Source organism: Gobio gobio (assembly GCF_949357685.1).
Source record: "Gobio gobio genome assembly, chromosome: 1".
Classification (NCBI taxonomy): domain Eukaryota; kingdom Metazoa; phylum Chordata; class Actinopteri; order Cypriniformes; family Gobionidae; genus Gobio; species Gobio gobio.
The window spans coordinates 33,141,503-33,160,587 of record NC_137097.1 but is presented as its reverse complement, the minus strand read 5'-3'; the positions used below and the strand labels follow the sequence as shown (position 1 = coordinate 33,160,587).

Genomic DNA, 19,085 nt, shown 5'->3' with positions numbered 1-19,085 from the left:
CAGCTGTGACCTTACTTTAACATTAATTAAAACATTGATTTGTTTATATATCTATTTTTTTTAAATATATATCAGTATTGCATAAATAGCAATTAGAGTAATTTAAGCAACTTGGTATTTTTTCTCCGCGTACTGTACCTCTCTCACTCAGTTAGTATTTAACATGCATACTGACTCAGTGTAGTTTTCTTACATTGCATGTGAACTTGTTTGATGTCTTACTGTTGACAATACCTCTGTTTTCTTTATATGTAATACAAGTACTGCTCTTTATATGCAATACAAGTCCGGTGTTGTGGTTAATTTATTGGAGCAGACCAATAATCTGCAAAGAAACAATCTGAAGTATTTCTTTCTTTTTTCAGTATCATCAGCAGGAAGAGAAAGAGAGCAGCATCTCCTCTACAACCCCCTGATCTCAGTCATGAAGCAGTGCCCTTTGACCCTCTGTGAGTATACTCAAGTAGATTCAGACATTCAACACAAGAACACAGAATGTACACAGAAACAACAAGAGGGGAATGGTTACAGAATGGTAGACTGAAAAAAAAGAATAAAACAATGAATTAATGATTTTTTAAAACAACAAATACAACACAGAAACGAAAATCATGATGAAGAAAGAGTAGGTAGGGCCTTTGTTAAATAGTGTTTATGCTTCCCTGTCATTTCTCTTTTATATGTCTTTTCGACACTGAATTTTTGACACATGGGTTTTCTTCATCAGCGTTAAGTCGACATTAATCAGGAAATTAGTTGGACAATAGATTCTTTTTATTATATTCTATTAATCGAACACTTCTTTCTTAATGTGGTTGTGGTATGATTTCAAATAAGATCATTTAATATTAGAGACATTTAAATATTTTCTCTATTTTGATAAAGGTATTTTCTGTTTGTTTTTGTCTCTTTGTTCATTCTGTTGATCTCAATGTATTTTCAGTGGTGGGAGAGCTGACCAGATCAGAGATGTGTCCTGTCAGACCAGCACATCCTCCTCCTGTCAGAAACACATCAGTCCTAATGACACAGAAGCAGCCCTGCAGCTCGACTCTCACCAACCAGTGCATGATGATCTGCAGAGAGTCAAAGACCAGCACAAAACCAGCATGAAGAACAGATATGAGAATGTATTTGAGGGGATCAAACTACAAGAGAATCAGACGCTCCTGAACAGGATTTACACACAGCTGTACATCATAGAGGGAGAGAGTGAAGGGGTGAATGAAGAACATGAGGTGCTACAGATGGAGAAAAGTTACAAGACACTCCAAGACACTCCAATCAACTGCAATGACATCTTTGATCCTTCACCTGAACTAGGATATGAGGAGATGAGAAGAGAGAAGAAAGACAAAATCAAGACTGTTCTTACTAAAGGCATCGCTGGAATTGGAAAAACCGTCTCTGTGCAGAAGTTAATTCTGGACTGGGCAGAGGGAAAAGCCAATCAGGATGTAGATTTCCTGTTTGTGCTTCCATTCAGAGAGCTGAACTTGATTAAAGATCATCAGTACAGTCTTCACAGACTTCTGCTGGACTTTCATCCTGAACTTCAAGATCTGGATTTAAAGATTTATGATGAATGTACAGTTGTGTTCATCTTTGATGGTCTGGATGAAAGCCGATTGACACTGATGTTTTCAGACTGTGAGAAAGTTTCTGATGTGACTGTGACTTCTTCAGTGGGTGTGTTGATGTCAAACCTCATGAAAGGAGATCTGCTTCCCTCTGCTCTCCTCTGGATCACCACCAGACCAGCAGCAGCCAATCAGATCCCCTCCAACTACATCACCCGTGTGACAGAAATTCAGGGATTCAATGACCCTCAGAAGGAGGAATATTTCAGAAAGAGAATCAGTGATGAGCATCAAGCCAGCAGAATCATCTCACACATCAGAAGAGCAAGAAGCCTCCACATCATGTGCCACATACCCGTCTTCTGCTGGATCTCAGCCACTGTGCTTCAAAACATCCTGAATCTAGATCTCAGTGCAGAAATCCCTCAAACTCTGACTGAAATGTACACACACTTCCTCCTCATTCAAACTAGTATGAGGAACCAGAAGTATGAAGAGAGAGATCCAGAGAAACTCCTGCAGTCCAACAGAGACGTGATTGTGAAACTTGCTGAACTGGCTTTCACTCAGCTGATGAAGGGCAATGTGATGTTCTATGAGGAGGACCTGAGAGAGAGCGGCATAGACGTCACTGACGCCTCAGTGTATTCTGGGATTTGCACAGAGATCTTTAGGGAGGAATCTGTGATTTATCACAGGAAGGTTTACAGCTTTGTACATCTGAGCTTTCAGGAGTTTTTTGCGGCGCTGTATGTGTTTTTCTGCTTTTTACACAAGAACAGTGAAGTTCTGAAAATGTTCCTGACTGGAAAGTTCAGATCTCAGTGTGAGAAGGTTCCTCTGGATGTGTTTCTGAAGGGAGCAATGAATAAAGCCTTGAACAGTAACAATGGACACCTGGATCTTTTCCTTCGATTCCTTCATGGCATCTCGCTGGAGTCCAATCAGAGACTCTTACAGGATGTGCTGATTCACACAGAGAACAACCCAGAGAGCATCAAGAAAATAATCCAAAACCTCAAACGAGGTCAAAAAAACAATGTCAGTCCTGAAAGATGGATGAATCTGTCACACTGCTTGATTGAGATGAAAGATAATTCTGTTGTTAAAGAAATGCAGACATTTTTAAACTCTGAAACAAAAACAAAATGTCTTTCTCTTGCACAATGTTCAACTTTGGCAAACATGATCCTGATGTCAGAGGAGGTGATGGATGAGTTAGACTTTATGAAGTACAAGTTCAAATCAAAAGAGGGGAGATGGAGACTGGTACCTGCTGTGAGGAACTGCAGAAAAGCTATGTGAGTGTGAAAATATAAACATAATTATACAACCCCAAATCAGAAAAAGTTGGGACAGTATGGAAAAAGAAGGAAAAAGAAAAAAAGAAGTGATTTCTAAATTTACTTTGACTTGTATTTCATTGCAGACAATTTGAACACAAAATATTTCATGTTTTGTCTGGTCAACTTCATGTCATTTGTTAATGATGATCCTGTCATTCAGACCTGCAACACATTTCAAAAAAAGTTGGGACAGTAAAGCATTTACCACTTTGTAATGTTGCCATTCCTTTTCACAACACTTAAAAGACGTTTAGGGACTGAAGACACCAAGTGATGAAGTGTTTCAGGTGTAATTTTGTCCCATTCTTCCTGCAAACAAGTCTTAAGGTGGGCAACAGTACGGGGTCTTCGTTGTCGCATTTTGCGCTTCAAAATGCGCCACACATTCTCTATTGGAGACAGGTCGGGACTGCTGGCAGGCCAGTCAAGTACCCGTACCCTCTTCCTCCGCAGCCAGGACTTTGTAATGTGTGCAGAATGTAGTTTTGCATTGTCTTGTTGAAATATGCATGGACGTCCCTGGAAAAGATGTCTTCTTGAAGGCAGCATATTATGCTCCAAAATCTCTATGTACTTTTCAGCATTAATGGTGCCTTCACAGAAGTGCAAGTTACCTTTGCCAAGGGCACTGACACAACCCCATACCATGACAGACCCTGGCTTTTGGACTTGTTGCTGGTAACAGTCTGGATGATCCTTTTCTTCTTTGGTCCGGAGCACACGGTGTCCATTCCTCCCAAAAATACCTCAAAAACGGATTAATCTGACCACAGTACACGTTTCCACTCTGTGATGGTCCATCCCAGATGCCTCCGAGCCCAGAGAAGTCGACGACGCTTCTGGACACTGTTAACATAGGGCTTCCTTTTGGCACAGTACAGTTTTAACTGGTATTTGTGGATGTAACTACGTATTGTGGTACTTGACAAAGGTTTGCCAAAGTAGTCCTGAGCCCATGTGGTGATATCGCTTATAGATGAATGATGATTCTTGATGCAGTGCCGCCTGAGGGATCGGAGATCACGGTTGTTCAGCTTAGGCTTGCGCCCTTGTCCTTTACGCACTGAAATTCCTCCAGATTCCTTGAATCACATCATTATTTAACCATTTTACCTCATTACTAGCCCTAAATTGCTCCTATCCCAACTTTTTTTAAATGTGTTGCAGGTCTGAATGACAAGAAAAGATGCATATGTACAAATGACATGAAGTTGACCAGACAAAACATGAAATATTTTGTGTTCATATTGTCTGCAATGAAATACAAGTCAAAGGTAATTTAGAAATCACTTCTTTTTTTTTCATTTGCGTTTTCCATACTGTCCCAACTTTTTCTGATTTGGGGTTGTATTTGACAGATGATGTCATGGAGGTTTGATAAGTTTTATTGTTTTTTGTTTTGTTTTGTTATTTGTTGTGTAAATAGTTTTATACTTTGTGAACATAAACAAGCTAGCAGTAAAACTAGTCCAGCTCTAAAGGCAGTTGTTGATGTGACTTTATTCAGTAGAACTGGTTTATGTAATAAATTCGGCTGTTAACCGAAAGGTTTGTGGTTCGTGCCCACTCAGGGACGACAAATGTTTTTGGGGGAAGTTGTGGCCATGTAAACTGTTTGACTAATTAGACTTTACATGTTTTCAACATTCACACTTAAGTAATACCAACACAACTTGCCTTGTAAACTCAACTCAAATACTTTGTGTAGCAGAAAAATAACTCGAGTGAAAGTAACTCATGTGAATACAAATTAGTGAAATGATGGAATACACTACACAACTTTTGCTCAGATTTTTTTCCCAATTTGCGATCTGGGTGAGTCGGCAATAGCTGCCAAATGTCTGCAATAATCTGCAGATTTTGTGCATGCGGAGTTGACAGAATTCAAAGAAAATTGCGTAGTGTTGATGATGGGCACAGACTCAGACTTTTTCATTCAGGCTATTATTCCATGGGTCGGAGGATATCAGAACATGCAACGAGGCATGTATTTCTGTTTGTGTTCGGAGCGGTTTAAAGTCTGGTAGAATATGAGGTTGTGTAGTGTATGATGCCCAGCTTTTCTCTGTAACCATCTGTACAGATTTTAAAAGTTGTGTAGTGTATTCCAGCCTTTACATAGTAAATATATTGTCACATATTTGTCAATATATGAAAAGTGGCATATTATTCAATATATTGTAATATACACCGATCAGATATAACATTATGACCAATGACATGTGAAGTAAATAACACTGATTATCTCTTCATCACGGCACCTGTTAGTGGGTGGGATATATTAGGCAGCAAGTGAACATGGGAACTGGGTCAGAGCATCTCCAAAACTGCAGTTCTTGTAGGGTGTTCCTGGTCTGCAGTGGTCAGTATCTATCAAAAGTGGTCCAAGCAAGGAAGGAACAGTGGTGAACCAGCGACAGGGTCATGGGCGGCCAAGGCTCATTGCTGCACGTGGGGAGCGAAGGCTGGTCTGTGTGGTCTGATCAAACAGACAAGCTACTGTAGCTCAAATTGCTCAATAAGTTAATGCTGGTTCTGATAGAAAGGTGTCAGAATACACAGTGCATCACACCGCAGAAAGCGCCAACAGTGGGCACGTGAGCATCAGAACTGGACCATGAAGCAATGGATGAAGGTGGCCTGGTCTGATAAATCACGTTTTCTTTTACATCATGTGAAGGGCCATGTGCGTGTGCGTCGCTTACCTGGGGAACACATGGCACCAGGATGCACTGTGGGAAGAAGGCAAGCCGTCGGAGGCAGTGTGATGCTTTGTGCAATGTTCTGCTGGGAAACCTTGGGTCCTGCCATCTATGTGGATGTTACTTTGATACTTACCACCTACCTAAGCATTGTTGCAGGCCATGTACACCCTTTCATGGAAACAGTATTCCCTGGTGGCTATGGTCTCTTTCAATAGGATTTCAGCACCCTGCCACAAAGGTAAAGGAATGGTTTGAGGAGCACAATGAGTTTGAGGTGTTGATTCTGCCTCCAAATTCCCCAGATCTCAATCCAATCGAGCATCTGTGGGATGTGCTGAACAAACAAGTCCAATCCATGGAGGCCCCACCTCGCAACTTAGAGGACTTAAAGGATCTGCTGCTAACATCTTGGTGCTAGATACCACAGCACACCTTCAGGGGTCTAGTGGAGTCCATGCCTCAACAGTTCAGGGGTGTTTTGGCAGCAAAAGGGGGACGATAACACAATATTAGGAAGTTGGTCACAATGTTATGGCTGATCGGTGTATTAATGCAATATATTTTTCAATATATTTAAACCATTTAATATATTGATCATAAATGTAAGGAAATCTATTTTCTTTGCATAAGGGGACATCAGCACAACAGTATGCATTTTAACCAGAGTCCTTGCTGTTTTCAGATTGGCAGCCTGTAGTCTCACTGGTCAGCACTGTGAAATTGTGGCTTCAGCTCTACAATCATCAAATTCCCCCCTGAGAGAGCTGGACCTGAGTAACAATCACCTGCAGGTTTCAGGCGTGAAGCTGCTCTCTGCTGGACTGAAGAGTCCAAACTGTCAACTCAACATACTGAGGTTTGTGTTTCACACTGATTCAGTTTGTGATTGTTACGACCTTTCCTTGTAGAGGTCTAGGGAGTGAGGAGGGGAACATAAGGCAACTGGACAGTGTCAAGACAAAGAAAAGAATAAAACAAACAGAATATTTCTAACCTGTTTCAACTAAACCTACCTAATACAAAAGAAAAATGTAGAAAGAAAGATTCTTCAAAGTCCGAGGAGTCGTATCTTCCCTACACTGTCAAAACAAAAATTACAATGAGTGGCACATGCCCCTAAACCTAGTGTGTCCAAACAAATAAAACAAAACTAAGTGTGCACCATGTATGTCACGTGACAGAACTTACCTATCCTTTTTCCTCTATCCAGCCAAAACACAGTGTTCATTCTTTCAAACACTCAATAATAAAGGGATTGGAACACAAGGTAATTTGGTTTCACATGATAATCAAAACATACTAACAAAACTAATAACTCAAACTAAAATAAACAAAAACAAAACAAGCATTACAAAAATCACACAACACACAATCTCAGCTCAAGTTCACACACAAAACCATGTGCGTCTAATGCAGGGGTCTCCACACTCGGTCCTGGAGGGCCGCTGTCCTGCAGAGTTTAGCTCCAACCCCAATTAAACACACCTGAACCAGCTAATCAATGTATAACTAGGGCCTTGTAAGACACTGATTAGCTGGTTCAGGTGTGTTTATTTGAGGTTGGAGCTAAACTCTGCAGGACAGCGGCCCTCCAGGACCGAGTGTGGGACCCCTGGTCTAATGTGTTAGCGTGTCCTTGTATATTTTTCCGGGCTTCCGTTTGCGAAATGATTGGAGGTTGCCGCCTGACATCAGCACACTCAACCTGCTTCTCTCAAATGATTAACAGCAGAGACGCAAAAGGGAAAGTAAAAACGGAGAACAACACAGAAGAAAGAAAAATAGCAAAGAACACCCAATCCACACATTCAAATGTCACAATGATGTTACAGTGATGTTAATAAGTACAGACCTCCGTCAAGCATGTTTAAGAAGAAACATTTGGGAAATAGTAAATATTTAAGTTTTCCCATCATAAGCCTACTACAAATATAACTGTTCTTTGTGAAAAGTGTATACAGTGGGGTCCAAATATTTGAGGCAAAAAGTGAAAATGTTTATATTTTGCAGTGTTTTGTCATTGTATAAATATTTTTTCACAATAAAATGACCCAACTCTAAATTTAATCTAATTGTATTAATTGTCTTCTACAAACAGAAATAATCCAACAATATGCTCAGTTGTTTTTGTTTGGTCACCTAAAATATTGACACAAGGTTCATATAAATATATTTTCCCCTTTTTTCAAATCTTTAAGACATTCATTCTGTAAATTAGTGTCATTTTCATTTCTGTTACATCCACCCGCTAGAGTGCTTCATGATCTCCACTATGATCTCCACTCTTCCTGACTCTAAGGGCGTTTTCACACCTGAAAGTCCGCACCAAGGTCCGAACCGAAGTTCATGTTTTGATACTTTTTATACATTCGGTTAGTTTTGGTTTGGTTTCACATTGCAGTTATGCGAGCGGACTAAAGAACTTTACATGAGACACTCGCGTCCACTCGTCATCATCTATATGGGCGGCATCTGGACATTGATTGGTTTGTAAACGGACGTGCGTCTGACGTCAGCGTCTTTGACAAGTATGAATGAACGGACGCATATCGTTGCCACTAGTGAACAGTGCGCATTGCTTGACAATTTTTTATTTGTTACGTTTAAAAGTGGACATTTCAAGCTTTATATACACATATTTCTCATGTTTGTGAGGCAAGTAGCCTGCTGAGTTTCGGTTTATTTGAGACGTGCTCCAGCTTCATGTGTAAAGCATGTGATCGCTCCCGCGATTATTGTCTGCTATAGACTATTTGCTTCTTATTTATTAAATCCAGGCAATTATCTGATTAAACGTTGATTAAAATTAAGATACAATTTATACAAAACGAAATTACCATTAAAGAAATGCTTTCTAAGCAAAATCATACAAAATTTTGTTCAAAATTATTTCTGACTTTCTGTCTTCTGACATATTGCGCATATTTTCACTTTTCATAATCAATGTAGCCTAGATTGAATTTAAAAATAACATTATAATATTTAAACATAAACAGGAACTTCCTGTAAATGGTCTGAAAGTCCGAACCATACAGAAAATGCTTTCACACTAGAAACGAACCGAACCTTTGTTCAGTTTGATCCGGACCGAGACTACCTCTTTTCGTCGGACCAAATTTCGTCTCTTTGGTCCGGACCGTGGTACGGGGGAGGTTTCACACCTGCAATTTTTATTCGGACCAAACTGAAAAGTCCGAAAATCCGGACCAAACAAGGTAGGTGTGAAAACGCCCTAAATCTCCCATAACCCATGCCCAGACACATTATGGATTGATTACTTCCACCTGTCTATCATGTGATTGTATCAGTTTGTCTTTTAAAGCTCTGTGCTTCTATCCACTCTTTGCAAAGTCTTGTTATTGTTACTACTACTTTCTGAGTGCTTGTATCTTCAGTTTCTTGTTCTGTGGTTTGACCTTCTGCCTGTGTTCAAAAAGTTAATAACATTGTGATATGATAAAACGCCTTTTTTTTTTGAAACCGCAAAGGCTGCAGTTACACTGGTCACGTGACATGCAAAGTAACCCAGATAGCATGTCATCATTGAATCAATGTTGAGTCAGTGTTGATGCGCCAACGCCAATTACATTGAATTAACGTTACAAAGTGATGTTGCTTTAGCATCACTCATGCACCCTCAGTTAATGTTGAAGCGATACTGATATTTTAACCACAAATCAATGGTAATAATATTGATTCAACATTGCAAAGTGATATTTTTTCAACATCACTTTTGCACCCTCAGATAATGTTGAAATAATGTTGAGATTTCAACCATAAATCAACGGTAATAACATTGATTCAACATTACAAAGTGAGTTTTTTTTCAAGAGATCTTTAGCACTGTTTGTCACATGTCTGTCCTGTCTCATGTAGCACATGTGGTGTTTTGTTATTTTGGGCCATGTGCTCTTAGGCTTGTTTGAGATGCGCCTCGCCTTGCCTGCAATTCAGCCGAGACTAGGCGGCTGCAGTGAGGGGAGGAGTGAAAAAAGTGCAGGCAAGATAGTGTAGCGTCTTAGGGTTACATATATATTTAAATTAAAAATTTGCTCAATAGGGAATTGTGGGTATTAATATTTAGGGATTTATGATTAATCATAACGGGTCATAATCTAATCACAAATCTCCAAAATCCCCTAAAAGGGGAATACCTAACCTCGGTATTTATGCAACATATAATATATATATGGTTAACAACAATTTATTGCAATTAACTACAGATATATCTATATTAAATAATCACAGAATAACCTAGGGAGCTGATTCAAATTCCTCTCCGTTCCGTTTAAAGAACGAGCGGAAATTCTTTATCCACTCACCAGGTCTATTCTTCCTACCCAATTTTCGGGAAGTTTATCCTTCTGGCCACAGAGGACAAACTTTCCGAGTTATGGTATTAATTAAAGCATTCAACGATGCTTATAAGAGCTCGTAGCTTAGATCTGACATTAAAGGGACTCGTGTTCCGTGAGCAAAACAATGACAATCAAAACGTGAATATCATGGTTTTAATAAAGATTAATACTACGATTACCTATGACTACATAAAGAATACATGTATTTACAGAATAGTGGAAAGTAAAGAGGAGGATAAGGAGAAGGGAAAGGAAGAAGGGTATGATCGTGTCCGATCCGACACCTTCCCAGACATAACCACTGGAGCCAGCAAGAACCATATCACCTTAAACAGGGGTACAATCTTAAAACGCATCTAAATTTCGGTAGAATTGATACTTGCATGGTTTCTTGGTGTTGTGTAAAGCAAGATGCGTGCGTTGGCGTTTCTCAGAGTGTTCGTGCGCTGAAGCGTTCTCTCCGTTTGGTTCTTCCGGAGCTTCGTTGGTCCGCGGGACTTTTAAAGGTGTTTGGGAAGGGAGCGTCTTGGAAGGGAAAGTTCATCTCGTCCAGCTAAGTTCCTCGGTCTGGTGGAGCGGAGCGCGTCGATCTTCAAAGGAAACAACAGCTTGGCTGGACCGCGCCGGCTCGCAGGTCGAAGCCCGCGAGCCGCGCTGATGAGATGGGAGGAAAAGGAAATTTTTGTCTCGTCGGGGTCCTTGCAAGTTGACTTAGCAACAGATATGCTAGTGTTACTGTCTTTTGAAGTCCATTAACCTATGCCCATTTTCCCTGAGACGACCAATCGTTGGTGTGAATTTCAGGCGGGAGAGACGTTCTTTGTTCGGACTTTATTACTCAATGGAATGTTCTTGCTGGAAGCCAGAATTAGTAAAGTTTCACTCCAAAGACCTAACCATACTAGTGGTACATCTCATAATCATATACTTTGTACCATTGACTAAGACAAAGAAAAAGGAACATTTAGACATCAGACATGCCTTGGTTTACAGACATGAAGGCAGTGCATCTTCTATACAGAGCAATTTGGAGCGTTTAAGATAGCTCTTACATCACGCAAGCATAAGAAATATAGGGAGCATGCATACACTTAAGAAATCATCATATATGTAATTTCTGGGATAGTTTAATTAAAGGCTAAATAGAGGGGAATGCTTGTGTGTGTGTGTGTGTGTGTGTGGTGTGTGTGTGTGTGGTGTGTGTGTGTGTGTGTGTGGTGTGTGTGTGTGTGTGTGTGTGTGTGTGTGTGTGTGTGTGTGTGTGTGTGTGTGTGTGGTGTGTGGTGTGTGGTGTGTGGTGTGTGGTGTGTGGTGTGTGGTGTGTGGTGTGTGGTGTGTGTGTGTGTGTGTGTGTTTGCGTTAGCGTCAACCCCCCGGCCGTTCCAGACTGAAGGGTGAGGGAACTGTCCTGGCTGATTAGAATCTGATTGAAGGTCAGAAAGGGCCGTCAAGTCTCTTCTGGTCACACTCTAACTGGTCATTAAACAGTCGGAGGCGCAATTTGACCCAGACTCGTTGGAGCCAGTGGGGCAGAAATTTAATTTATATGCAGAGCTGTTTGGAGGAAAGCATCTCTGATCACTTTGATCCTAGTTGAGAGACACTCCAGACGCTACAATAGACAGTTCTCTCTTCTCGTAGTGGATCAGACACCTGCGAGATCAAAGGCGGATATCGCGGGATTCACACTTGTGCGCTTTGTTGCTGATAAACTGGATGTAATTTAAGTTCTGTTACTTTTATATGAATATAAATATGATGATCAAGACACCCAGAGTTTTTGTTATTTATTTTAATTCGAAAGACGTGTTTATCAACCATTTTTACATTAATTAGGCCTACATACATGTTTATATATATATATATATATATATATATTATAAATATGACAACAATCACATAACCCACAGAGAGATCGCTTTTGTTAGAGAGTTTGGGAATATTCACACATAAAAACATGATATCAGAGTTTTAAAATCAAACATTTTAAAAAAGAACCATACATCACAGTTGTTTAAACCAATAAGCATTAAGCTGTGTCGTCAGCAAGTCGTTTCCCATCATGCTTTTGCTCAGTGGAGAGCAAGTGCGCTTGACTGCAGAATCCGACACATCCGCCTTTCGCTCGCGAGAGTTTTTTTGACATATGTCAGCATGACATCAGAGCAAGGCGGACCGCCCTCGGACACATTTCTAACCGGCATGCATCTCGCGCTGATCACCGGTGATCGGTTCTGTGCAGATTTTGCTCATCTCAAACAAGCCTCTTGTCTTTGTCTGGATCCCACCCCTCTTGTTATCTAATTATTGGTTAATTTACCCCACCTGTTCCCACCTGATTATTTACCCTTTATAAGGATGCATCTCAATCAGCTCCCTAGTTCAGTAGTCAGGGTACTGATCAGGGAATCAGCCCATTGACTTATGTCCTGATCAGTGCCCTGACTACTGAACTAGGGAGCTGATTAAGTCGCATCCTCAGTATCCTCGTGTTTGCTGTCTGATCGTTGTCTTTCGTCTCTTGTTTCCCCGTGTTCCTGGCTGTTATGTTCCAAGTTGTTTTTTGTTATTTCAAGTTAGTTTTTTTCCCCCTCGTGGGTTTTTGTTTATTTGTCTAATAAATCATCCTTCACTGCATCTGAGTCCTCACTCCAGTTTTTCCTTGGTTTAACGAGACACTGTTGAAACAATGTTGACATTTGAAGCACAAATCAATGATAATACCATTTATTCAACCTTTTCAAAGTGATATTTTTAACATCACTTTTGCACGCTTAGATAATGTTGAAGCAATGTTGAGATTTCAACTACAAATCAATGATAATATCATTGATTCAACATTACAGAATATTTTTAAACATCACTTTTGCACCCGCAGTTACTGTTATAACAATGTTGAGATTTCAACCACAAATCAATTGTAATATCATTGAATCAACATTATGAACTGATGTTAGTTCAATATCACGTTTGCACCTGCATTTAATGTTGAATCAATGGTGAGATCAAAATGGTAATGGTAATGCTATTGAATCAACATTACACTATGATGGATTCTACATCACTGATGTTGAATCAATATCTAAATTAACACAAATAATCAATGGTAATATTGTTGAATCAATGTTACGTTATGATGGATTCTACATCACTGATGTTGAATCAACACTGAAATTAACACAAATAATCTTTGATAATATTGTTTAATCAATGTTACAATGTGATGTTGATTCTAGATCACTTTTGTTGAATATGAAAATACAACTGAAATGTAATGACAACATTAAACAATGTTGCCATCTGATGTACCAAGTTAATGTTGAAACAACATTAATATTTAAACTACACTTCAATGGACCATTTCGAATTTGGAGAAAACCCTTTAAAATATAAATTACACCTTCTCAGCAGTTGAGTCAATTTATTTTATTTAACAGTTTACCACAATCAGTGACAAAAAAAGATCCTTCTTTAAAAAAAGAAAGGGGGAAAAAATAGGACAAAAGCATTACAACCTTTAAAAATAAAATTACTTTCAGAAGTCTGATGTTATTATAACTACAGGTGGTCCAAGGGTTCAGGTTTTAAAAATCTGGCTTGCATCAGACGACTGCCTCTTTTCCTTTGGGTTCTCTGAAATCTGAAAAAGAAAGCATGATATTACTTAGGAACAAGTCAATTCAGTTGTCATACATACAGTCACATTCAAGCATGTTAATATACTAATCACAATATGATTCACTTAAAAAAAAGTTGGTCACTGATGGATGAAGACATGGGCTGTGTGACATTCCTCATGTTCATGTCTCTTGCACTTCAAGAAATCTGTTAGATGATTTTATTCAGGAATTTCCCAATAAACATTACTAAAGCAAGATGCATTTTTTACAAGCAGGCAAAATAAAGGAACAGAGAAATAAAAAGGTAGATGGAGCATTGTTTGAAATTGGACAAGATAAGTCATGTATGTCAGGTGGTTTAACACACAAGACTGTATAGGATGCACCTGTGTTTTCTCTCTAATGAAGAAGCATCAATTAGTCTACTGAGAAGTACACATGCTAAACCAAAATGGGTGTTAACCAATCAGTGGCCAATTGTGTGCTGTCGACTTATATCACAATTTCAATGCTGATCCAACATACTTTAAACATTGAAATGTCAATCTCAACCAAAATGATGGTTTGGATCAAAACTCAACATTATATCAATGTTACCATGCTGTCTGGGGAGCGCATGTGGCTGTGAGAGACTCAGTGTACTTGCATCTCAAAATGCTTTTATGACGCAAATTTAATGTAAACACAGTGAGCTATACGTTAAAGGGGTCATATGACGGTTCTAAAAAGAGCATTATTTTGTGTATTTGGTTTAATGCAATGTGTTTATGCGGTTTTAGGTTTAAAAAAAAGTTATTATTTTACACATACCGTACATTATTGTTGCTCTTCTATACCCAGCCTTTCTGAAACGTGTCGATTTTTACAGAGCTCATTATTCTGAAAAGCACGGTGTCCTCTGATTGGCCAGTGATCCACTGCATTGTGATTAGCCCGAATACCTTAAGCGTGTGACGGAAATGTCATGCCCCTTACCATATTTGGAACATCAGCTCCCGAAGCAATATTGACAGGTGATAATGTCGGTACTACCTTATCAATTAGAGACCGAATCTGATCCGGAAAAGGCAGATGACCAAGCTGATTGATCAACTTTATTATCAACAAAGCATTTGTTGCATCCATTGGGGACATAATTACTGATTATAATCACTTATACTGTCTTTTTATGCGTTGCGCCGCGCTACTGGGAGAACACTATGTAAACATAAAACCATGTCTGCATTTGTGATCGTAGAAACGACAAACAAGCAACAAAACTGTCACTGAGCTAGACAAATTCTGTGGGCGCGGTCTCAACTGGGCGAGCTCATGAATAGTAATTTTGTAATTGACCTGATTTCTCTGCTCATTTCTTTTCAGTGGCTAGAGCTGACAGAGGAGGTAGCAGTTCATTTTCACATTCACAACATAACACAAACACATATGGACCTAACATAATTTTTTTAAATTCAAGTAAAAACGGTTTTGTGTGGCAGGGCACCTTTTTAAACCTTTCTTTGCATATGCATTTGGCCGGTGTTATGAAACTCTGCCCCCACAGACTGACATAGATTTGTGGGGGTGTGTTTGAATGAAGCGTTTTAGGAAGGCGTGGCTGAGCCTTACATTTTACAAAGAGTATCTCTTTGGGTTTTAGACTTTGAGCTTTGTAGATCTTATACATGCACAAACAGCTAGATAACACACTAAAAAAAGGAAAACAAGAAATTGCATCATATGACCCCTTTAAGGGATTAAACAGACAGGACAAAAACAGCTTATAATTCAAAAGAGATTTGTGCATTAGATCTTATTAGATCTCCCACGATCTATGATGTCATTATAATAATCAAACAGCAGTAAAGATGAATGGAAAACGTTCAGATAGCCAGGCTACTCTTAAAGGATTAGTTCACTTTTAAATAATTTTTGCTGATAATTTACTCACCCCCATGTCATCCAAGATGTCCATGTCTTTCTTTCTGCAGTCGAAAAGAAATTAAGGTTTTGGATGAAAACAGTCCAGGGGTTTACTCCATATAATGGACTTCAGTGGGTTCCAAACGGTTCAAGGTCCAAATGACAGTTTCAGTGTAGCTTCAAAGGGCTTTAAACGATACCAGAGGATGAATAAGCCATAACTCCGCGATAACTTCCGGAACGTGAGGTCAAATTTAAGCGTGGTCATAACTGATCGTTTTGCTAGATAAGACCCTTATTCATCGTCTGGTATGCTCGTAAATAAAACCCCTATTGGATCGAGCCTTCTGTGTTGACCCTCTTTTATGTTACGGTGGTGGCCTTAACGCGTGCCTAGTGTAAAAACGCCTAAAACGGGCATTTTTGCCCCATATCTTATCCATATTCTTGAATTTTGGCTTTATCATACAGTGAGTTGTTGCCCTGCATCATGTTCTTCATCAATCAACTGTATGAAATGTAAGATGACCGAAGTAGGTCTGAGGCGAGGCAAGTGCATTAAATACGTTAATAATTTTTTTACTGTAACTAATTAATCTAATTAACGTGTTAAATCAACAGCCCTAATAATTACATATGTGATTTTTTTTTTTTTTTTTTTACTAATAAAATAAACAATAAAAAAGATGAAGAATTGTTTTGGAAATGGATCTTGACTCCCAGAATCATAATTAGGGTTGGGTATCGTTTGGTTTTTTTACGATACCAGTGCCAAACCGATACTTTTAAACCGGTACCGGTGCCTGAACCGATACTTAAAAAAAAAAAAAAAAGAGCCACAAAATGACGGTGGATGACATTAAAGAATGGCTTTTTATTGATTTTTTTTTATTCTTTAAATTGAACAATTTATTAAAAGGTTCAAGTATACTTAATAGGGGTGTCGAAATGAATCGTTTCTTCGATGCATCGCTATGCAGACGAAGACGATTCGGTATCGGTTCAGTAATAGACCATAACCGATTATAATGTACAGATTCTTTTCTGACATCATTTGTCACATACGTGCGTTGTCGCGGTAGCATACAATGGCAGAGAGACACGAGTGAGAGTAATTAAAATGCTCCAACTACTTTAAAAGACGACATCTGGGCACATTCCGGCTTTTATGAACAATCTGGTAAGCACGACCTGGAGAACACACGTGCTGTGTGTAAAACAAAGCTATCTGATTTATCTAAACGATTTCATTTACACCTGGGCACATAAATGCAACTGCACTATATGCAGATTTATTTGAGTGCACGTCACCGAAAACAACATCTATGAGCTGCATTATATTAATCACCATTGAGCCGCGCGCACTCCTATTGCGGTCTTGAAATCAAAGACCGCAATAGGAGAGCGCGCAGCAAAAGCACTGGTCAGATCATTCAGTTTCTTTACTTTTAATGAATATGATTGTATTTTGAGCACCTGCAACTTTACTTTCGGTAGTTTGTGCGTTTACTTGATGAAGAGAAACTCACCCGCTCTTCTGCGGGATGCGTGCTTCAGTAGCAGACGTGTCTTCTGTTCCCAGCCTTGAGTTTTGTTTGATAGATTCAAGAAGCGTGTTTTCTTTGAGCAGGTAAAATAAAAGGTTCAGTTCATATAACTGACTGATAAAATTGTATGAGGATACAGTGAATCGTCAATGCATTGTGATGCATCGTGATATCGAATTGAACCGAATCAATGGCCTGATAATCGTAATCGAACCGAACCGTGAGACCAGTGTAGGTTCACAGCCCTAATACTAAGCCACCTAAACCAACTACAATAGGTCTAATTTTAACAGTAAATAACAGTTACAGTACTAATAACAGCAAAGTAGTCGTTAATACTGGTACGCTACAAACCAGCTTCAAAGTTCAGCTTTATTTTGAAATATGACGATAATCTCTGGCTAAATATTTTAGAACGCATCGCCTTATTGTTTCATGGCAACGCATCATGCTTCTCACATGACACACAGCAGCCGCAATATGGCTGTATGACAGCTGTAGCTGTCTGATGTATTTTGTTGTTATCTTTTTTTATTCAAAATATTCACAAACTTGTTAACTATGTCAAAAACTATCTGATATTCTGATTTTCAAATATGTGTAAGTGAATGTGTGTTATTTGATCTGTAATGCGTGATGGGCACCGCCATGTTATGCCTAGTTCAGACTGCCCGATTTTAGCCCCGATTTTGACTCGCCGACAGGTTTTGCGAAATCGCCGACAAATGCCAGAAATCATAGGCAAATCGGTGCTCGTGCACGTGAGTGACAATCACGCAGTGTGAATGATCAAAGACGCGATCAGAGAGAAACGCAGACGAGATATGCTGTCGGACCTGTTGGCAATTCAAACTCCTGCTGTGTGAAATGAGTTCTGACTGAAAAATACATTGTCGATGACCGACAGCCAATGAGAGAGCAGGATACAGGGCAGCTGGAGGTTCAGGGAGGAGTTATAGACCATAATATCAGTATTTTAATAGATATATTTACAATTATATCAAACAGAAACAAAGCACAAACATTTGCTTGACCAGCCGCAACAGTAGCACATTGCAAAATTATTTATTTACCTCAAATTCTCCTTGCAGAACACAATCCTTTCTCCCTGTGTCTTCCCAACCGTTTCCTCCACCATAATCTTTTTTCTTTTTCGCTCTTTTGCTGCAAATCAACACACTGACCATTTGGCCATATTTTTTATAACGATTCCAGTCTCGCACAAGAACTCCAGTCTGACGCACGTGTGATCTCGCGTTGTTTCCTTCTCACTTCTCGCGTGCGTTTTGTTGTGAAACGTAGTTCGCGGACGGGACAGAGCTGTCGGCGATTCTTCCTCTTGTACAGTCATGCAGTGTGAAACCCCCTGTCGCCGATCCATCGTGCAGTGTTAACACAGTAGTGACTGAATGCTGGCCCAGATAGTCATGCAGTGTGAAAAGAGCAGTGATCTGACGAGTTTGAAAATCGTGCAGTCGGAACTAGGCATTAGTTTGCACCTCAGAGAATCGTATCTGTCAGATTTTCATCACGTAAATTCATCCTCGTCTCACGAAATACATGAAAGTAAGTGACCACTGAACAGGGAGAATAGTAGAGTAAACTATATACTTACTATATAATGTGTATCTGATATGAATAAAACACATAGTCAAATTATAACTGTCTGAAAGGATTGCTATTGCCGCTTCAGTGTGTGTTTTCTGCTAGTACTTATGAGCATTTAAATGTCTGAAACCTAAAACAAACATTATGTGGTTGAAAACACTGAATAGTTGTGATATGTGACGAGCGCTGAGCATGTCTGTCTCTGGCTCGGCGCCAGCCAAAGTGCGTAAGTAAATTTACATAGCCTAGTCTATATCCTTCCGTCAGCCCAGACGAATGGCCCGCGCGGCCCACATGAGGGAAAAACTCTAATCTGTTGAGCCTGAGCAGTCTCAGTGGTATAAAAGTGCTCGTCAATGTCAAAATGTTTGAGATATCCATTCAAATCGAATGAGGCGGGATTTATTGTCCACAGAAAC

At 39.5% G+C, this 19,085-nt stretch overlaps 1 protein-coding gene across 4 annotated transcripts in view; it reads left to right on the top strand.

Annotated features, from left to right (window-relative positions):
• LOC307125805 (protein NLRC3-like) overlaps nt 1-19,085 on the top strand; it is a 72,919-nt gene that overhangs the window by 25,936 nt on the left and 27,898 nt on the right. For 3 of the 4 annotated variants that reach the window (XM_079815941.1, XM_079815942.1, XM_079815944.1), the window contains 3 exons: nt 366-449; nt 944-2,881; nt 6,314-6,487. In XM_079815941.1, the coding sequence (XP_079672067.1) occupies nt 366-449; nt 944-2,881; nt 6,314-6,487 (2,196 nt within the window). Of the gene's footprint in view, nt 1-89; nt 450-943; nt 2,882-6,313; nt 6,488-19,085 lie in introns of all 4 variants that reach the window. The other variant, XM_079815943.1, reaches the window with a different exon arrangement.